The sequence below is a fragment of the Paramacrobiotus metropolitanus genome, unplaced genomic scaffold, assembly GCF_019649055.1.
Source record: "Paramacrobiotus metropolitanus isolate TYO unplaced genomic scaffold, Prichtersi_v1.0 Parri_scaffold0000049, whole genome shotgun sequence".
NCBI lineage: Eukaryota > Metazoa > Tardigrada > Eutardigrada > Parachela > Macrobiotidae > Paramacrobiotus > Paramacrobiotus metropolitanus.
Genome location: NW_026570269.1, coordinates 104448 through 127151, shown reverse-complemented (window position 1 = coordinate 127151; position 22704 = coordinate 104448). Strand labels below are relative to the sequence as shown.

General features: G+C 43.4%; 2 protein-coding genes across 3 annotated transcripts; both read left to right on the top strand.

Moving 5' to 3' along the window:
- The first annotated feature begins 974 nt into the window (after window positions 1-974).
- LOC129592045 (ATP-dependent RNA helicase A-like) lies at window positions 975-22497 on the top strand. The gene is made up of 3 exons (XM_055487988.1): window positions 975-1423; window positions 1604-1847; window positions 22142-22497. Exons 1-3 carry the CDS (start codon window positions 1378-1380, stop codon window positions 22248-22250), a joined length of 399 nt encoding a protein of 132 aa, XP_055343963.1. The 5' UTR covers window positions 975-1377; the 3' UTR covers window positions 22251-22497.
- Window positions 8523-9212, top strand: LOC129592046 (uncharacterized). 2 transcript variants are annotated; one of them, XM_055487990.1, is made up of 3 exons: window positions 8523-8802; window positions 8866-9009; window positions 9115-9212. In XM_055487990.1, exons 1-3 carry the CDS (start codon window positions 8692-8694, stop codon window positions 9130-9132), a joined length of 273 nt encoding a protein of 90 aa, XP_055343965.1. In that variant the 5' UTR covers window positions 8523-8691; the 3' UTR covers window positions 9133-9212. The 2 variants fall into 2 exon arrangements, with proteins under 2 accessions (XP_055343965.1, XP_055343964.1); XM_055487989.1 differs by having other exon boundaries at window positions 8523-9009.
- Window positions 22498-22704: the final 207 nt, after the last annotated feature.

Sequence of the window (22704 nt, the reverse complement as noted above, 5' to 3'; positions counted from 1 at the left end):
CCAAACTTCACCAGTCGGCAGTCAGTCCTGTGTATTGTTCGTATCTGCTTACTTATCATTCTAAGCCATCGCGGAAGGTACAGTACTTATTTCCATGTGGGAACGGGAAAATGTCGGAACTTGAAACGCTGAATACGAAAGATGTTCAAAAGGTCTGAAACTGATCGTCCGTAGTGGTATATTATTATATGATCTACACGCTCCAAGCCTCCAACGCTGACCGCTAGAAACGTTATTGTCTAACCGGATTTCTGGTACGGTGGTACCTAACCATCATCTCGAACTAAACAGTCATCGAGTTTTCCCCATTACTTTAATTAAAGCGACCACCGGTAATGCACTGCTCCGTGCAAATTTCACAGCATGTATGGTACTACAGCGCGCAGTTTTCGTCTGCAACTCTCATAACGTACGGTTTCCATTCCTTCTGATATTTCCTTTGTGTTGCTTTGAATTGTTACGAAATATCACCACTGGTGACATTGTATATAACTGCATATGTTAAGAATATTTTTGAAAGTTTTAGACCAGTTTATGAGTGGGGAAAAGTTCAATGTGCTGCTTCCGGTTTGAGATAAGTAACTATCTCCACATGCAGTAATAATTTTATAATGCTGTAATATAGATAGCAGTTTTATAAACAACGCGTAAAGGAACATGTACTAGTAAAGGAACATGCAAAGGAAAAAGACATCATTATGGCACATTGTAGACTATTAATTTTAATAGATTACGTTGTAAACGTTTTACTGCGTTTTCTACCATGAGTTGAAATACCGCTAATGTTATCGCCGGCGTCGCGATCGCCGCGAAATGTCGCATCAGTTAGCTACGAGTAGCTTTTGATGCGCGATGCTCCATTTTACAAGTTCGTGGTGCATCGCACATTGTCCTCTTTTAATTATAACCTTACAAAATCAAAATTTGGCCGTAATTATATTAAACAGGGTGCGTTGATTTTGGAACAAGGGCAAGTTCGTTTTTTAAACAGTAAAACATTGCGGCTTCGTTCTTACTGCGGTCGCCTTGTGCAATCGCAGTGCACACTGCATTGAAAAATAATAATAAAAGCGTGTTGATGGCGTTCTTCATTTTTTCGTCGCACGCTAGATTACAAACTGGATCCCCTGTAAAAGTATATTCGTTTGTTTAATTTGATGAAGAATCGCAATCTCCTTATAGTAATATCGATCATAGACATATGAATATCAAGTAACAGCTGTGTGCAATTGGATCCCCACAGATTTTAACCTTTATCCGTTCTCTTTAATTTGCGCAATTGTATTCCATTGCTGTACCGAACTCCTGTCGATCCAAGATTTATTTCAGTATATAATTAAGCACATAAATTCTGAGAAAGAATTACTTGTGTTGAAAATGCCCTGGACAGGATATTCCTTATTAGCCCTCGCCTGCATTTTTGGTACGTAATGGAAAGTCTCTCACAATCAAGATTACATTCCTAAAGTTCTTCAGTTATTCTACTAATTTTAATAATATTTTCATGCCACCTTTTGCTGTCTGCTTTTTATTACTGGAGCAATGAAATTCACCAGATCATTACCAATTTACCAGCAAACAGTATTTGTGTAATGCTGTACAGGTGTGGTGGTGTCATACGGTGGTGGATATGGCGGTGGAGGTTATGGAGGTGGGGGTTACGGGGGCGGTTACGGTAGCGGCGGCTATGGTGGTGGCAATGGTATTGGCGTTCCCCCATTCTTTCCCTGGTGGCCATTCATTAATCCCTACGTTGGATTAAGTTACACTCCATCATATAATCCCAAATACAAAGGAAACTATTACTATTATAACGGTGACTATGATGGACCGGTCAGAGAAGAGAAGTAGTAACAACAGCGGTTGATGGTAGTAACAATAGCGGGCTCTCCTATTGGTCGGTTTGGCCTAAGTACCGCCCCCATGCACTGGAGGGTATACGAATAGCGGATTATGGTCTGTGCACTGTACTGTATATACGTACAAATCAGTTTGGTCTGATGGTGTGTACGAATAGCGTACAGTTCATGTACTGTGTACAATAGCGTATTGGTCGGTTTGATCTGTATACCGCCCATAATGCACCGCGTACAACAGTGTATTGGCTGACATTATATTACGATGCCACTTTAAACCAGATGTGCAGTGACTTGTGATCAAGTGCACAGGTCAAACTTTCCAAGTCATCATTCTTAGTTTTCACTTCTGTAAGTCACCATCTAAGGAATTATATCTGCAGCACTACAACTGGATTAACGTGCGTGATCGTGTGCTATCATTATGAAAGTTGTTTTGCTGGAAACTGCAAAGATCGTTTGCACGTTTGAAAGGGTTTTATTTTAATGTTATCATTGTTGATGTCCGCGTTTTGTTAATTTTGCACTCGGATCGGTACTGATTTTGGACTATTTCTCATCTTGTACTGATTGACTGGCACGGAACAGCACGTGTTAGTGCTGGCGGAGTAGAGAAGTGTCCGCATTCTGGAGGGCTCCATACGGTAAGTGAATGTGTACGTGTTAAGTACTTTTTTCCGCACTTTCTCATAGTTTTCATCCCTGCATACATTTAGTTACACCAAGTTATACCTTCTTTGCGTCGTTCACAAATTCTTTCTTTGAGATTCTCTCTGTTTAATTACTGTCTCTCCTTCAACTTTGACGCGACAATCTCAAGAATCTTATTGTGCTACGAAGTGCATGGCGCCGCACCAGGTGCATTCTCACTTTCGCTTCTTTACTTTCCCACGTGCTTTATATGACAATCTCAACATTCCAGCTGCCTAATTATCTGTCCTGTGACTCTGACGCGACATTCTCAAGTTTCTTTCATGCTTGACGCGACATTTCAAGATTCCTATTGTCTTACCGTCTTGCTTGGCGCCACGCCGGGTGCATTCTCACAATCCTTACCACATGCTGCATAACATTCCACCTGTCTGATTCCTGTCTGTCCTTGAACTGTGCCTTGACATTCTGAGATTTTCTTGCTCGACACGAGATTCTCAACTTTCCTACATGTTTGACGTGAAAACTGAGTCGCTACTGATGGTGCATGCAATTTTTTGAGATGATAAAACATGGTTAAACTTCATCGGGCGCCACTTTTTAGATGATAACACATGGTGCAACTTCATCGGGTAGAGCTTCTGAAATGATTTTTTTTGTTTTTTTTGTTTTTTTTGTTTTGTTTTTTTTTTGCGAAACATGCAACACATGGTGCAACTTCATCGAGTGCAACTTGCACAACTTTCTAGATGATAACACATGGTTCAGCTTCATCGAGTGCAACTTTTTTTTTTTTTTTGCGAAACATGCAACACATGGTGCAACTTCATCGGGTAGAGCTTCTGAAATGATTTTTTTTTTTTTTTGGTTTTTTTTTTTTTTTGGCGAAACATGCAACCCATGGTGCAACTTCATCGGGTAGAGCTTCTGAGATGATAACACATGGTTCAGCTTCATCGAGTGCAACTTGCACAACTTTCTAGATGATAACACATTGTTCAACTTCATCGGGCGCAATTTTTGTTTTTTTTTTTTGACATTGTGTTTTGTAACCACAGGCCAATATGGGACGATGCAAGCAAGTTCCGGTACGAAACCGGAGTCGCAGAACGGTTTTTCTAGATAAAGAAAAGTCGCCAATCCTTTCAACACCGAGACCGTCTACTTCAATTACTGGACAATGTCCAAGATGCGGAACCATGGTTTCCAAGCCTATAAGTGCCCACATCTTGCAACACTGCTCGTATCTTTCCAAGTGTTTCAAAGAATTTGCAGAAAAAGAAAGTTCTGCGGCTAAACGGGCTGTGGATGCGCTTGAAACGCTGCACTATCCTGGAAAACGGTTTGTTAAGCAGTTGGATAAAGTGACCAGTGCCTTGGCTCATGGTTCAGGTGTTTGCGTGGCGAGAACATTCCGTGCTGACCAATACAATCGCTATATGACCGACAGGGATTTTACCGACTCTTGGTCGCTCAGCAATCTTGCTGCATCGCTGGACTGCGTCAACTTGAAAAGTCTTCTTCAGATGCTTGCAACGAAAGGCAGCTTCTTGATTCCTGTGTCAACAACAAACAAGCAAATGCACAAAGATCTTATCTCTCATGTGTCCGTGATGGTGCTACTCAATAACGGTAAAGATTTGTTTCTGAATTTCAATAATGTCATGTCATGGCATGTCTTTCGTAGGCCCAGAAATAAAAATCATGTTCTTCAATCCAAGTGGCAAGAAGTGCTCGTCCAAATTCATTGGCCGCGCCTTCATCGAAGCTGTTCTGGATGAGTCTAAGCCGTACCCTGAGTTGTATAACTTCTTCCATCATCAATGGCCGGAGATACCTAAAGACTTTCAGCACCTGCTGCCTGACAGCGTACAACATGGTGCAACATTGTTCAGTGAAGCATGCACGCACTTGTCTCGTTATTTTATCAACACCACTTTGGAAAAGGTAAGAATCGATATTTTCTTTCTTTATTCACTTTTCAATTATGATTTCTGTACAGGTTGTTTCTGGCCAAGATATACGATTTGCCATGCGTGACACAGCTGTCGAAATACAGCTGTTCGGTTGGCAAATTATTTATTCCCGTCATACAACGTTGGAAAAGAGCAATGCCCTGCGTAACCAGATTCAAAAACAAATTGGCTGCCACTACATTCTAAATTTGGCCGCAGATCTTAGGTATGGCACAGAATTCTACGTGTAAGCAGTACTCTAGCTAATCAAGGGCTTCTTTTGTAGTTCTGAGCCTTCAACATTGAATAAAGTGGATACTAACTACATTGCTGCCATGGATCATGATCTCATGGATAACGACAACGACTTTGACGACTACGGATATAATTTCGGCCAATTCTTCAATCCTTATTCACCGCCTGGTAGTCCATTCAACTGGTCACAAGTCTACACACCACCGCAATCGCCAGCCACACAATCCGATGAAACGCATGAACCCATGGAAGTTACTGTGGAAAACGTCCTGGATGTTGAAGAAAATGTTCAGGCAGGTGGTGCAGAGCCGATGGATGTCGACGTGCAAGATAACGACGACGATGTGGGAGAAGCTATTGTTGCGAATCATGTTCCATCCCAGGAATCACTTAGCCAACCCGTTCATGATGTTAACGTTCCTGAGTCAGGCCAATCCATACCGTCGGAATCAGACTGGTCCAAAGCTTTTACGCTCCAGAAGATAAGTCACAATCACAACAAAAAGTTCAACCACCATCAGTATTTCTACAGCCTTAAGATCAAATCTTTGCCGCAAGAGTTTGATACAGTAACTTCCCTAGAAGCATTGCCTGAAGTGTTCAAAGCGGTGTGGAAAGCGTGTTCTAAAGATTTTCAGCCGCACGACGCTGTGTGTATAACACTGTTCACCCGGACTATGGAAAATCCAATGCACTTGAAAATGCAATTCTTCAGTAACTTCAATCCGCGCGATTTGACTGAAATGGTGATGAAAATAAACTCTGGCGGACTCTTCTGCATTGACGATTCTTTGCGACTCGTTATTCAGCGTACGGTAATCCCCGCCGGAGGTGCTCGTGTACGTAAGCATATTCACTCGACGCATGATCGGAAACGGTTTGCGCGTTCAATTGTGCAAGTTGATGTCGGTTATAATCTGTGTCTGCCAGCATGCCTTGTGCTCGGAAGGTTCTATCACGATCCTGCAAAGAACATACGAAACTGGAAGCAACTGACTGATAAAAGAGAGAAAAAACTGCAAGAATTCGCAGCAAAACTAGTGGAAGAAGCTGGACTTACTGTCGGAACAAAGTTTTCCTTAAACGACATTGAACGTTTCCAAACAACTGCCCTTAAAGAGTTCCAGATCAAAGTTGTTGGAGCCGAGCAGGGGAACATCATAATTGCCAGGTGTCCCGAAAGGCAAGGGAAGCTGAAAACCATCTATCTTCTGTACGAAAATGGCCATTTCGATCTGATAACCAGTCCATCCGGGTTTCATCGACGTGGGTATTATTGTGAGTTGTGTGACAAGGCTTATGTTCAGAAAGAAAAGCATCGATGCCAAGGTAAATGCACCAAATGTTATCGCCCAAGAGAGGTATGCGTCGAGCCTGAAGAAACTAGCAGAATCTTGTGCACGGATTGCAATCGTGAATTCAATAACAACAAGTGCTACGATTTACATAAGAAAGCACGCAAAAACGGTCGGCCATACTGTACGGAATTGTTCATTTGCCCAAATTGTGGAGTTTTTGTAAGTCTACTCAATCGGAAATTCAAGAAGCACGAATGTGGTGAGATGTTTTGCCATCCATGCCAGGAGTGGGTTGATCAAGCCACGCACAAGTGCTATCTTAAACCGTTGGAGCCTCGTGTCCATGGATCGAGTTCAAATTACATCTTTTTCGATTATGAAACTTACTTGGACGCAGAGGGAATCCATCGGCCTTGTTACGTCGTGGCACAATACACTAGCGGAGAAGAGTTTCGCTTCCCTCCAGATAATGTGCCAATGGGAGGTTACGACGTTCAGAAAGAGTTTGGCCAATGGGTTTATTCAGAGCAACATCGTGGATACACCTTGATTGCGCACAACTTTCGCGGTTACGATGGACACTTCTTACTTTCCTATCTTCTGGAAAACAACCTCAAAGGCGTTGAAGTCATACGACGGGGCAGTCAGCTTCTTGATCTCCGTTATCCAGCTTTAGAGATAAAAGCGCGCGACACTCTCAACTTTGTTATGACAAAACTTTCCAATTTCCCAAAGGCTGTTGGCCTGACAGAGTGCGAATCCAAAGGCGATTTTCCTCATCGCTTTAACAAGCCGGAAAACTGGGATAAAGTGCTTCCGTTTCCCGATGTCGATGAATACATGGTAGACGGGCTGAAGCGAGCGGACCGAAGAAAGTTTGAACAGTGGCACGCAGAGGAGAAGCAAAAGAAAGGTATGGATGATGTGTGTGGTTTTTTTTTTTTTTTTTTTTTTTTTTTGACGAATATGTTTTGAAGGTGTTTTCAATTCCCGAGCGGAAATGTCCGACTACTGTTCAAGGGACGTTACTATACTGCGGAAATGTGCTCTCCAATTTCGTGAAAATTTCATTAACATGACCAACGTCGATCCGTTTCAAAACGTTACCATAGCTTCTGCCTGTCAAACGTATTACAAGACCAAGCTGTTAAAGGCTAAAGAAATTGCCGTCATATCTGCGAATGGCTACCAGCCGAATCGAAAGACAAGTGCCGAAGCAACGCAGTGGCTTGAATGGATCAGCATGAGTCATCCAAACATCGAGCACGGTAGGAACGGTAAAGAGCGGAAAATCAATCGCTACTTTGTGGATGGATTCGATCCGGACACTAAAACAGTGTACGAGTACAACGGCTGCGTACATCACGGACACCCAGAATGCACCAACGAAGATGACCGATCACCGTTCTCCTTGAAGAAAATGTCAGAAGTGTACGAGCAGTGGATACGAAAGAAACTTTTTTGGAAGGCATGGGTTATAATGTGGAAGAGAAGTGGTCTTGCGAGTGGCTACGTGAAAGAAAAGATCCGGATATACAGCAATTCCTCTTGAACCAGAACCTACGTGATCCACTGCAACCGCGTGATGCCTTTAAAGGTGGCCGTACCAACGCTTCATGTTTGTTCAGAGAAGTCCAAGAAGATGAGCAAATTCTACATTACGACATCGTTTCCTTGTACCCGTTTGTCAACAAGAAAGCGGAGTATCCAATCGGGCATCCAAAGATCATCGTGACCAACTTTAAGCCCGTAACGGAATATTTTGGCCTGGTCAAATGCAAAGTTCTTCCACCTGCAAGGATTCGATATCCTGTGTTGCCTGCCACCTTCAACGGTAAGCTTGTGTTCACTTTGTGCCGGACTTGTGCTGAAAACGGAATAAACGACTATTGCTCGCATTCCGATGAGGAAAGAAGTTTTGAAGGAGTATTTTGCACTCCGGAATTGCACATGGCGCTGCGACAGGGTTATCAAGTGCAGGAAATTTACGAAGTTTGGCATTGGAACGAAAAGCGTGCGGGCCTATTTCAAGAATATGTGGACAAATTCTTGAAGGAGAAGTTGGAAGCAAGTGGATTCCCCGCCGGCTGTACAACGCAACGTCAAAAAGAGTTGTATGTTCAAGAAGTTGCCTTGCGCGATGGAATTCTCCTAGACATTGATCGCATTGAAGATAATCCCGCAAGACGTGCAGTTGCCAAGTTGATGTTAAATTCATTTTGGGGCAAGTTTGGACAAAGAGACAACTTACAGCAGACGGTGTTCATCTACTCCGTGAAGCAGTATCTGGATTTAGTCAGATCCAAATCTGTTGATATACAGAGCGTTCACGCAGTGACTCCAGAGTGCATGATGGTTACTTACTCGCAGAAAGATGACTACAACGAAGGCAGTAACTGTGCGAATCTTGCCATTGCCGCTTTCACTACCAGCCATGCCCGCATTCAGCTTTTCAAAACCATGGCCAAGCTCGGACCTCGCCTTTTGTATTTTGACACAGACTCTGTCATCTTTGTTCACAAAGAAGGCAAATGGCTTCCAGAAGTCGGTAATGGACTTGGTCAATGGAGCAGCGAGTTGAAACCAGATGAATATATTGTACGCTTTGTCTCCTGTGGTCCCAAAGTCTACAGTTATGAAACAAACACCGGCCGAATTCAGCTGAAAGTTAAAGGCATGACTCAGAACGGGTACACGGAAGATGTCTTGAACGATGATCTGCAGCGCACTGGAGAGAAACTTGACTTTGACAAGTTGACCGAAATCCTGAAAGGCGCTACAATGCCGGTACGTATCAGTTATGTTATTACTTTTGTTTTAGTTCTTATTGATTCCAGTGGTTTAACACAGGTTGTGTACCCTGAGTACATCAAGCGGAACTTTAAAGCTCAAGAGATTTCCACTGTCCGCTTGAAGAAACATCTGCGCATGGTGTACGACAAACGGGTTTTGTTGGAAGATTTCACCACAGTTCCGTACGGTTTTAAGAAGCCGGTAAGGCAGACACTGCTTGAGCAGACTATAGTTCAGATGTCTATGGAAGTTAAATGCTGTGCGACACTCAGGATATAACACTTGTAATTCATTATATGTACACAGGACCCACAGCCGGCGTGATGGATTTGTATCTGGAGGATGCCACAACCATGTGGTACGAGATCAAGCGTGACTCGTACATGGGATTCCATAAGAAGTCCAAAGCCATTACCTTCTGCAAGACGTTTTCGACCGAAGGAGACCAGCGCTTTGTGTATACTGCCATGGAATTATCTGCACCGATCGTCGCGCGTATACTGGAATGCATTTCTGACGATACTGTTCAAGAGTTACTGGACTCTTCTGTTTTGAAACGTAAGCCGATGGATCTTTTCTTGCATGGTGACGGGACTGATAACTTGAACATAACATTCAAAACTGGGAGATTCTTCTGTATTTACTTCTCCCAAACCAAGAACAAGCATGTGGTTAAGTTTGCGCATGATAAGTTCTGCACTATCTTTCAACCATCCGTTCGCTCTACTGAAGAAAAAAAAAAAAAAAAAAACCTCATCTGTTTCTGTGTTAGGTTGATCTGTCACAGACAATCTGACACGGTTGTAGTTGAGGTATCACAGACCGATGGCAGATATCTACATGCCAGTGTTCACTGTTGTGAACTGTCAGAAGCATATGATGAATGCTATGACTTACAGTATGCGGGTACTGACCTATCGGGTAAAAAGGCATCCTTACTTACTCTAAAGTTTTTTTTCTCCACACATTCTGCTAAAATGGTTGTCCCTGAGGATCTTAAGCCTACGTTTACTCACGTTCGTCGTGACTATCAGGACGACGTGGTGATTTATAACTCGAACATGGCCGATGTGAATAAGCGCATTGAAACTTTCTTCGGGAATCTTAACCATTTTCCTGGTTTGGACATCTATTACATGTCTGACGCCGGCTTCTACTATATTGGTGAAGGCCGCCTGCATTGTTTCACATGTGGCGTAGGACTTGAAGGCTTGCTACCGTTTGAAGATATTAACGTACACCACGCCAGATACAGCTGGTCATGCGAGAACTATCTTGCCAGTAAAAAGTTTATCAGAAATGTGTTGGACGTCGATGAACAGTTGAGTGTATGGGCTAAAACTCAATGGAATCGAAAAGCGTTGATATTCCGTTGTGGGTGTGATACCGATGCAGAAGATCATTCTGATGGATCGCACACTAATTCCGATATGGAACTGGACAATCTGCCGGATGATGCAGTAGTTGTGGCTGTTCGTGGAGTAGATATCTGTCCTCCATATCCTTAATTATGCTATTCCTATAAGCAGAAGTAAATATGACGGATGCATGTTAAGCATTATCTTGCACGGTGTTTTAGTCGATGAAAGTTCACACTTGCTTCATTTTTGCACTGCTAGCAGTTAACAATACTGAATTCTCCGTTTACAATGGATTTCCCCGAGCTCAAGTATCAGTTTCAGGACGGAAACGTCAAGTGTTACGAGATCACCAGCAAATCTTCACTGTGGTACGATACTATCGGCAACACTGTCCTTCTGGCCCGCAGCCCTGCCTCTGATGGACTCATGACTGCCAGACAGAAGGGCATCATACTGGACTTACCCGCTATCAACAATCTTCTCCTATTGCTGAAAGAAGGAAAAATCCGACATGGTTTGGATGCAGCATGCATTGGACAATCCCCGAAGTATACACATGTTAAGGATGCTGACGATGCTGTCATCGACATCAAGTTGGCTTACCATACCGCTTTTGGACGCACGATTTCCATCTCCCTTGAAGGGGCCTCAATCATGCTGGGCTACCGGAATTTCCGAAGTGTGTGCAAGTTACTCAGTCAACTCGTTCCTAAAGCTTAAATAGTTCATGTGCTTAATTAGAAAAAAAAAAAAAAAAAAAAAAAAGGGCGTTGCCCCAAATCTGCGTTATTTTTAGCTTGTCTACGGCCAAGCTGAAAGTAACGTGGTTTTGGGTAGCACTCTGAAAACGGGAAAATTCCGGAATTCTCAAATAGGCGTAGTCTGCTTTTGGATTGGTTAACTGCGAACGGAAATTCCAACTATCGTTCAGTGGTAGGAACGATCGGGTAAAACGTATAAAATGACCATGAAGCAGGGCATCAGACATCAGTTTTAGTCCATTGTCGGTTTTCCTGCTTTGCGTAAAAATGATTCACCACTTCATAACCGTTGTTGTCTTTGACTGCAAGTTTGATCTGCAGAAAATTGCATCGTCCACCAAGTGTACATCTGTGAAGGATTTTAAGGCGCTTAATCTGACATCCTATGATGGTAGCTATTGTCAAGTTTTCAGTTCAGGCAAAGCAATCATCAATGGCGGCACTTCAGAGAAAGAAGTACGCACATTGTTGAAGCGATACCGGTTCCGTTTAACACATCTTGGCTATACTGCCAATGTCGTTAGCAAGCGCACTGCGAATATTATGGCTACGTACGACCATCAGCATCCGATCAACTTGTATAAGTTCGCGAAAGCACAGAAGTTGTATTATGAACCGGAGTTGTTTGACGCGGCAAAATGCGATACGCCGATTTGGGTATAACCGTGAAAGTTTTTAGTTCCGGAAAATGTACGATCCTAGGCGCCAAGAGTGTGAAAGCAGTGGATATTTGCATTGACCGTCTTCGAGCCACACTGCCATCCAATCCACCGCCGTCTCCTGACTTCGATGTAAGTGCCGTGCGCAAGAAGCGCAAATCCATCAATTCTGACATTGATGAATTCGTGCGAGTCTTGGAAGCAGAGATGATGCGTGAATCAGAGGGCCGCACAACAGTTAGTCAAGGCACACAGACCACACCCCGAAAGCGAAAACGAACCATTCCCCAAAAGATTGATGTAAGCCAAACAGTACAGCAGGAGAAGTGCAACGACATGGAAGAATGGCTGCAGGCAATTGAGAAGTGTGGAGAAGAGGAGCCCGCCCTTACGTTGACACAGTGCGATAAATTGGTTGCACAGTGGGGAAAGGATTCCAAAGAAACTGACCAAGTCGCCATGGAGCACGAGGAGAAGTTGGAAGAACCCGTATTCACTCTAACACAGTGCGAGAAATTAGTTGCACATTGTCCAAACAGATCAAGTGATGCCTTTACTTGGCCAGAAGACATCTTCTAAATGTACTGATTCGATGTGCGCTGTTCATACTTTTGCGTAGTTTTTTATGTCGCAAACTTGTAGTTTTTCGATTTGCTTTTTCCATAGACTTTGCATGTAATAATGTGACTTTCCTTGCACTTTTCCGATTGCAATTTTGGTAGTTTATTGAACGCAATTTTCTAATACAAAAAACTCCCGTTTTTATCCTGAAAAAATGTTAAAAAAAGAGAGCTGAATGCTCCAAATCGGTGGTAGTTTTAACTTGTCTGCGGCCAGGTTGAATCTACTGCTGTTTTGGGAATTTGCTCATTAAGCCATTCTACAAATCTGAATCACATGCAACCATTAAAATACTGTTTTTGGGAAAATGGAACGTGTAAATTTTGATTTTCGCTTCAAAACACCATGCTCGGTGTATGTGTGCGGCCCAACAATGTCTGGTAAATCCACTTTGATAATGGAGTTACTTAAAGCACCGCATGCACACTTTTACCCTTGTCCGAAACGTATAGTATACGCGTACGGAACTTGGCAGAATTTGTTCAAAGAATTTCCTTCGTCAATTGAATTAGTCTCTGACTATAACAAACTGTTCGATGATGGATTTTTCAACCCAAATGTCCCAACGTTACTAATACTTGACGATCTAATGGAAGAATTAGCCAACAATGTAAAAGCCTCAACACTTTTCACGCGAGATGTGCACCACAAGAACATCACTGCTGTATTTATATCGCAGAACTTGTTCAAACAAGGGAAAAGCATGCGCGACATTGCTTTGAATGCCCAGTACTTGATTTTGTTCAAAAGTGTGAGAGACATCCAGCAAATACGTGTGCTGAGTCGACAACTAGGAATGAAACATTTGGAAAATGCGTACAAAAAGGCCATTAAGGAACAGTACGGCTATTTGATTGTAAATTTACGACCTGAAACTCCGGACAACTTGCGACTTCAATCACATATTTTTGCTCATCGACGCATTTATACAGAATGAATCCAAGTGAAATCTTTGACATAGTGCGAGCGCTGCAAGCTATGTCACCCATTCAGCGTAGAGGCTTTTTTGCACATTGCACAAAGAAACAAGTCAATGCCATGGAAGAGGCATGTTTGAATCTGTTGAAGAATCCAAGTGGTCTAAGCAAATCACAACTCCAGCAAGCGAGAAAGTATGCAACAAGCATTAAGCGACTGGCCAGCCGTGATACGCCGCGAAAACGAAAACAGCAGATTTTACAGCAAAGAGGTGGATTTCTCGGTGCTTTATTGCCAATTTTAGGAACGCTATTATCTACATTCATAGCAAAATGAAGACATTCGTGCTCGTACCGGAGAGCGAATACAATACGGTGATGAAACCGTGTCCAACACCATGGACAAAGGCCTATCAAATTAGCAGTGAGATTGAGAGGCATTTAACACAAGGTCCAAAGACCAGTGCCGAACACAAACTTGTTGATTCATCAAATCCAATGCCGCAGACATTTGTACAAACCCCAAACCATGCAGATATTCCGCCTGTGCCAGCTAGTTCACGTGTTACTTATGATCACGCAGCACAAGTGGATACCGCACCGCTATTTGAATATGTTGCTGCGCCCAAACCTTTCATGGCAGACAGTCAAACACAATCGGACCCTATACAGCCAACAGTTCATTACATCGAAAAGGATCCTGTTTATTATCCTGTTCCAGTCCCGCAGTATATCAGTGCACCGGGCAAGTCTGTTGTGCGGCATGTTTATAAACCTCAACCTAAAAATAAGCGGATATCTAAGCAGAACCGTGCGAAAAATGCAGCCAGTACAATGCGTCATCCAAATGTGTCTACGATTACCAAAGGACCTGCATTGCCTGCCATCACATACGGCAATCAAAATCCGCAGCTGGTGTATCAGAATCCTCCATTGCTTCCAGCTGGCAATCCGTACTGGGAAATACGCAGTCCTTCGCCTACATTGGCTTTGGCTGACAACACGTCTGTACCAAATGTAGAATGGCCGGACAGCGATGATGATTTATCATCTTCGTATGCATTAGCTCCCGCAGCCGCAGTACCGTCTTTAACGCACGAGCAGCCGCAGTTGCCCAGCAGTGCAAGTCGAAAAGCAATCACATATGCGCAGCCACAATTGCCGGCGTCTCACCAACTGGAGGCTTTGACTTATGTGCAGCCTAGAATTGCAGCACCTGCTGCCAGAAAATCACTTACATATGAGCAAGCCCGTTTGCCAGCACCTGCGGCCAGAAAAGCACTTAAATATGAGCAAGCCAGTTTGCCAGCACCAGCTACCAAGCCAGCATTGACATATAGGGCGCCAAATAAAATTTCGGTCCCGGCAATCTTATACAAGCCCGATGAAATGTTTACAGCACGCAGCAAGAAAGCAAGAAACGATAATCAGCCTCCAACAAAGAAACATAAAACACAGCATCAGACAGGTAGTGGTTGGATCTCTTATGCATAATGGTTTCCTGGATGATCTATATTTGGATCCCTCCAATCCGGGCAGTTTGGGAGGAGTGGAACGTCTTTACACGGAAGCCAGTAAACACGGCTTTACAAAAGATCAAGTTGAACGATACTTGCAGTCAAAAGACACCTATACCGAGCATCGACCGTACCGCTCAAAATTCAAACGGAGAAAAATTATCTGTGTCGGTGTAAACGATCAACATCAAATTGATCTTGCCGATATGCAGAAATTTCACAAAGAGAACGACGGAGTAAAGTATCTGTTAACATGCATTGACTGTTTTTCGCGATATGCATGGGCCATTCCTGTGAAATCAAAGAAACCAAGTGAGATTGTTCGAGCGTTGGAAACAATCTACAGAGACTTACGTACACCACCGCTGCGGTGTCAGAGCGATAATGGAAAGGAATTTACAGCCAAGGTAGTGAGAGATTTTCTTCGCGACTGTGGAGTTACTTTCTTTACCACAAAGAACGATGACATAAAGTGTGCAATGGTGGAGCGCTTCAACAGAACACTCAAGGACAGACTTTACGTTTACATGACAGAGAAACAGACATACCGATACCTGGACGTGCTGGACGATGTGGTCACAGCATATAATAATAGCGTGCACTCTGCTACCGGTTTTGCGCCAAGTGAAGTGGACGTGCAAAAAGCTCGCGTGATACGGGGTAAAATGCTTGAGGAAGATGAAATGGATACAATTAAACCTCCTGGTTTTGCTGTTGGAGATTATGTGCGACTTGCCAAAAAGAAGCTTACGTTTGAGAAAGGATATGAAACAAACTACACGGAGGAGCTTTTCAAAGTGATAAAAGTTATTAAGAAAGGGAAAGCAGTGGTTGTATGCAGTTGAAGATTTGTCAGGTGAAGAGGTTGACGGCTTGTTCTATGGTCAAGAGCTGTCGAAATTTATTCTGACTGAACGAACAGGTCATAAAATATCACGCATATTAAGGACGAGAAAGCAGAAGGGAAAGGAACAATATCTCGTGCGATGGTATGGTTACGGACCAGCTTATGATTCCTGGGAGGACAAAGATAATCTAAAATGAGTTTTTACATGTCATTACCAAGTTCTGCATCCAAGACAATATTCCCGGATAATCGTCCTGGCTGCTATACGACACAACTTATCCGTTCAATTGACTTGGACGGAGAATGGGAGGTTGGACTTTCTGAACTAATTCTCCCGCCGATGGAAATGCGTTTTCAGTCAGATCTAAAGGTTGGGATAAGCAAACCATATTTGCCGACGTTTGAAGTGCGTACGCTGCCAAGGAAATTATTCTATAGAGATGAATATGATTTAATCAGTAGCGTAAACGAAATGCTCACATACAATCCGCGTTTCGCTCGCGATCTGGACTTTCGCTACAGCCACCACGACTTGATTAACAGAGAGCCTAGGGATTTACCCCAAACAACGGAAGACGAAAAAAAGCAGTATGAAAAACTCCCTTTTGCAGCCATCAAAATTCAAGGAGATCATGGACAGCTATTCGTGCGCGGTGACAGTCAAGTTATATTTGAAGGAGCGGAGTATACACGTGCCCTAGGATTACACAATAACTATCCTTATATGGGGATTGAAAAAGAACCTTTCGTGTTACGTCCACCCAAACATTGTCGCATTGTGAACATTTACTGTGATTTAGTGGAATATCAACTCGTAGGGGATGCAATGGTTCCTGTTCTGCGCACACTGTGTACCGAAGCTAGTTCGTACGATGGTACTGTTCTGCGTTTCGAGAATCCGCATTACTTGCCTGTTCAAAAACAGACATTTAGCACAGTGGAGATTGAAGTGACTGACGACAGAGGAGAAGAAATACGATTTCATAGCGGAGTAGCAGTGATTAAATTACATTTCAGACCAAAAAGATATTAACCATGGTATTGAAAGAGCACCATTTCAGCGAATCTCGCTACACAGATTTATTTGCCAAACAGCATGGCTTTGGTATGCCAAAATACCGAGGCGCCCCAGTTATTGGTGGCAGCTTTTGGGGACGGGTGATTGGATTTGCTAAAGGTCTATTTAGCAAAGCTGCACCTTACATTTCAAGCCTTGTAACCAAAGCACAACCTCATATGAAGACAGTTGCTTCTAAAGCAGTGGAGTCAGTCATAGACACAGCCGTGGAGAAAGTTAACAAAAAGCTTAAAGAGTCCGCAGGCGAAGAAATGGGCATTAAGGGAGGACGTAAACGACGACGACGACAACGAGTGCAAGGACACAAGGTCAAAACTCGCAGACAAGCAAAACACGTGACTAAACGTAAAGGGACAAGAAAACGAACCAAGCGACAGTTAGCCATCGACGCAATCGCCAACAGATTTTGACGACAATAATGGCGATGATTGAAGCAAATTCGGAGCCTTCGATGCTTCTGGAAAACCATCTCTTTTACTTACCGGCAACGCTGACAGAGAGATGGAACACAAAGGATTACGATATTGGACCAGCTCAAGCGACATTTGACTCAGCAAACGATATTGTTTTCACTATTGCGCCCTCTCTGAGCGAATTAGTGAGCTTGGCGGATATTAGATTTAAATGCGACTTGCACGTTACGAATAAAGACGGCGCAGATTTGAAAGATTCGGACTGCTTGGCACCAGTTAACAACATTCTGCACAGCCTGTTCCATTCGGTTACTGTTACCATCGGTGGTCGGAATGTCACGGATACAAGCACGTTGTATCGCTATCGTGCATACCTAGAATCATTGCTCGGTTTTACGGATCAAGCTCAAAAATCACAACTTACCCTATCGGGATTTGTATTGGATAATAACTGGGAGAAAAAGCCTGGTCATGTTACAGATGCAACAACAAAAGTGAATCGTTTCTGTAGCGATGGGTCAAACAAAAGACGGGATTGGCTACAGAATATGAAACCGTTGCAGTTGTCAGGCAAACTTCACTGTGACCTGTTTCAACAAGATAAGCCACTCTTGCCCGGAGTCGAGCTCACAATTAAGTTGGTGCGGAACAAGAACGAAGTGGTTTTTGTTGCTGACAGTGATAGCAACGCCCCGAAAATGGTGGCTATCAGAAATCCGCGCTTGCAAGTAAGAAAATATGAACCTTCTCCGGATTATTTTACCGCCTTGAGCAAAGAACTACTCAGCACCACTTCAAAATATCACATTGAGCGTGTGGTAATGCGTGAACATACATTGATTCTTGGTCAGCAACAAGCTGTTTGGTCCAATATTGTTATGGGTCAGCTGCCGAAAATAATGATTTTTGGCATTGTACCGAGCCGATCGTTTGCTGGTGAATACGGATCATCCCCATTTAACTTTACACATTTCAACTTGACCAATATCGTGGCCGAGATTGACGGCCAACTGTTTCCCACACAAGGCTACAATCTAAATTACGAGAAGGGCAGTTCGATACAAGGCTATGAAGGTCTGTTGGATACACTTGAACGTCTCAACGAGGGAGCGGGTGAATTGCCAATAGACCGTGAACAGTACAACAAGGGTGGATTCTGCCTGTACGGATTTGATTTTACGCGTGGACACACAGGACGAGGGGCAATGTCCCTGTCCCGCCATGGGAATTTGAATATACATATGAAATTCGCCAAAGGTTTAGAAGAAAATGCGGTGTGTGTAGCCATGTTGGTGTTCGATAACGTGATCGAAATTAACAACAACCGTCAGGTTATCTTTGATTTTGCACCATGAACAACCTGCAAATCCAAGCCGCATTACAGAAGGACCCAAAAATCCGAGATATTTTTGTGGGAGTGTATTCTGCAAACACACTACCGGACAAAGAATTTCCTGGTGCTTACATTGTCAACACAGAGGTAGACGGCAATCGCGGCGAGCACTGGGTGGCATTTTACTGTGTATCACCAGGCATACTAGAAGCCTTCGATTCTTATGGTAAAAATCCGGCCGTATACTCACAGCACATCAAGAATTGGATGGGTGACGACTTTCTCATTGTATCTAACACGGAGCGGCAAAGTGTAGACAGCACAGTCTGCGGTCAGTACTGCATGTTCTTTGTTACGCTACGTTGCTACGGATACTCATACAAGGATGTCATGTCAGCACTAACCAAGCATAAAGGAGTGAACGATGTGTTCGTATGCAAGTTTATTAACAAGTTTTTCAGTATGCGAACACGAGTAAAAGACCGCAACTTTATAAATGGACTTATCGCAAATTAACAAAAAGCAGGTCGTGGCCACCTTGTTCTGGGTGGTCATGTTTGGCCTTCTCATCAGTTTCTATTCCCCTGCAAATCTATCAATCCATTAAGGGGAAACAGAAACATTACGGAAATTGATATTAAAGCGTCAAAAGACGTGACAGAAGCGTTCCTGAACACTATGATGCTAACGGATACCAATAAATCAACAAGCTATAATGGATAAAAAGGATTTCATCTTCTACTGTATTATTTCCACATTGTGTCTCATTTTGTGGACACTGGAAGTGTACGTTCAAATTAAGATGACATCACAGCTGCCCAGCGATCCCATCATGATTCCCGAGGCCATGTTCAACAAAATCTTCCATAACGTGACTAGCATGCTGGGTGGAAAACAAATATACAGAATAACTGGTTACGGACCACTGACTGTTTAGACAAGTGGCAGAAGTAAAGCTGATGAGACTGTGCAAATCCACGAAGGTAAGAAGGTCAGAAGTCAAACTGTAAACTGCCTTGTACATTACAACGGCTGCATTCTGTCTTTTTTTTTGAACAGCCTGTTCCTTTTCCATTCTAGAACACTGAGAATGCCTGTAGACGCCATGTCTGTTCGCAAAGAGGAGAACGGCGTAAAGTATTTTCGCTTCAGCGACACTCTTCGTATGGAATGGCGTGTAGCTAGCAAGTCGTTTATACTTGTGCGTGTCAGTCCTGGCGGTCCTGCAGATGATGAGACTAGTGCTGGGTGTGAGCAGTGTATAGAGAGCATGGAGGAATATGACGTTCGTGTGGCTCGTAAATTTATCAGAATGGAGTTAAGCGGTGAAATGATCCAGGCGTTGAGAAAGTCCATTCTTAAATGGCAGCCTGTAGTTCGCGTGATCGTGGATGGCGTGCGCAAAGAAATTTTCATCAAAGTGAATGGACGTGCGGTGAAAGAGCAAGCACAGATCTGCATTATACGCCCAACCGATGGTGGACCTTTGGAACTTTCTGTGTTGGAGTTTCGAATCCTTTGCGCAACTCTAATGACTCTGGTTGATCAGTAATGGTAAGCACGCTTGTCAGAACTTAATGGGAGAAAGCATATAAGTTTTCAGTGTCAGATGTATAGCTGTTTTTGCGTACGCGTCGATATCAAGGAAGACTAGCAAGAAATAGTCATTTACAACATTTTCTGTCTTCAGCAGCAATCATGGAGTCTGATGGGAATGACGATTCTTCTTTGCCGTTTTGCTGCAGCGCTGACGATGTATTATGGTTTTGGTTAAGCGACAGTATACGTGTCGGTTTCAGACCATTAGATCAGCATCTTATTATCGCTTCACTGGTTACACACATATCCAGTTGGAGTCTTGTACGAACCATCGGCGAGTATGATGATACCGTTGTTAAACGCATGATAGAAATGCATGAAGACGACTCATTTCTTCGACTGTGGAATCGTGCCATCACCACACGAAAAACTCAGTGTTATCGGATCAGGGATGCCACAGGGAAATCTGTTCGGATCCGCTTTAGACCACGCTGTTCGCAGACAGACTGCGTGCGCATCAGTAGTGCTGGGAATGTGCCTTTGGATCTAACTCTTGTTCAGTTTCGTGGACTATGTGCGACATTAGCCGATATTGTTACTTTGTAAAAGAAAAAAAAAAAAAAAAAAAGAGGGCGCTGCCCCAAATTAGTGACGGTCTTAGCTTGTCAGAATAATTGACGGACAAGCTGACATCGTTGCTATTTTGGGAACCTTCTTTGCATTAAGGAGACACACACAGACACATACACAGTTAGCAAAACTACTACGCTAATATGGAATCGAATTTGGTAGAAATTAGCTACCCCGGCTATGAGGGGATCAGGACTTATCGCTTTGGAAATGGCAAAACATTTGTTTTTTGGCATTATACCGCAGGCAAAATGGTTTTGGCAAGAGATGTGCCATCGGTGGATGAGCACGGTTACAGGGAAGCTAAACGAACCGGAATAACTTTGACCAAGCGCGACTTGGAATTCTTAGAGTGGATGGTGCGAACAGAATGGTATACTCCGGATCTTGAAGAATCTGATTATACCTACAGACTGAATAAAAATTTGGAGATCAAGTTGAATCCTGTAGCTTCCATGTATACTCCGTCAGTTGAGTTCAGACAACAAGATCGCCAAATCAAGTTGTCTGTATTCACAATCATACAGATCGTGGAAGCGGCCAGCTAAACAAGATGACAGATGTCTGCCTGCATTTGCTTCCTCTATCCATCTAGGAACGGCTATGGCAGATAACCGGTAAAACACTTCTTGAAAATGGATATGTCAGACGTAGATAACCGCTGCAACAGCTTTGTCAACTGGCCATGTACTGAGTATTCCATAGCACGACTGGCGTTTGATGGATTCTTTTACAAGGGCGTGTACGACGAAATTCACTGTGTGTATTGCGGCCATGTTATGGGCGATTGGCCCAATTCTCGGTATAAGCCTTTCTATCGGCATCTGTTTGAGCGTCCGGATTGCCCTAACTCACAGGCAATGGCTGCTGGTGAGGATGACTTTGGTTCACAACATGATTTGCTTTTCGCTGCGCCAGAAATGCAAGATTACAAGACACGTTTTGCCAGTTATGCCGAATGGCCTGTAAGCAAGCAGCAACATCCACGAGACATGGCACACGCTGGATTCTATTACGAAGGAAATGGTGATTGCGTTCGTTGTTTTCACTGCGGCGGCCGAATTCACAATTGGGAAGCAACTGATGTACCTTGGGTAGAACATGCCCGATGGTATCCAAAATGCCCGTACCTTACGGAGACGAAAGGATCGACATTCATTGAAGAAACTCAAAAGAAATACGAAAAATCTGTTGTGTCTTGTTGTCCGTGTAGCACTGATGTTTAATACTGACTTCTGCTATTTCGATTTACTATATTGACTATCCAGATCAGCGGAATGCTGTTTTGCTAATCTCTGATTGAATAAAACAAAACAAAAAAAAAAGAGGGTGGGGGAAATCAAACAAAAGAAAGGGGCTAATCATAGACAGTGTACAAGCTAATACGCTATTGTACACAGTACAGCCAGAATAGGTTAAATGGTCTGTACGCTATTCGTTTACAGTACAGCATGTCTGTACGCTATTGTACACAGTACATGGCCTGTACGCTATTGTACACAGTAGATTGTAGGCGGCATACAAGTTAAACCGGCCGTTCCGCTATTCGTACACCCTCCAGTGCATGGGGGCGGTACTTAGGCCAAACCGACCAATAGGAGAGCCCGCTATTGTTACTACCATCAACCGCTGTTGTTACTACTTCTCTTCTGGTCAGTACACCGGTGTCGACGAGTTACGGGTCCAGTTATGGATCGTCCGCCTCTAGTTACGGCTCATCATCCGGTTATGGATCGGCCTCTTCGGGTGGTTACGGTGGCTATTAGTCAAAGAACGAACTACGATATTGTACATTAACGAACACTGCGATATTTCGAACCTGGTTTTCTAACCTGGTTGACCTCTAGATCTCCGTATTTTTCGCACGTGCGACATTCTCTGTAGCCTGTATAATTTTGTTTGACCGGATTTAACTTTCAAATATTATTGTACCTACTTCTTCCATTCCGATAATTGCTCGCTTGCAGATTCTATCTGCTGGCCAGAAGCTCCGCTAATAAATCTACGCTGAGACTTTTATAAGCAGTATCGACATTGTACTGAGCATGTAATTAAGCGAGTCCAATAAAATCAGACAAACTACCCGGGTAGGTTGTTGTACAGAGGCGTACAATACAAGCACTTGGGTTTGCAACACAGATAAAATATGCGCAGTATTTAAACGATTTAAGAGAATGCACACTGCACCCTAACCGGCTTGCAAAAAAAAGAGTATTGTGG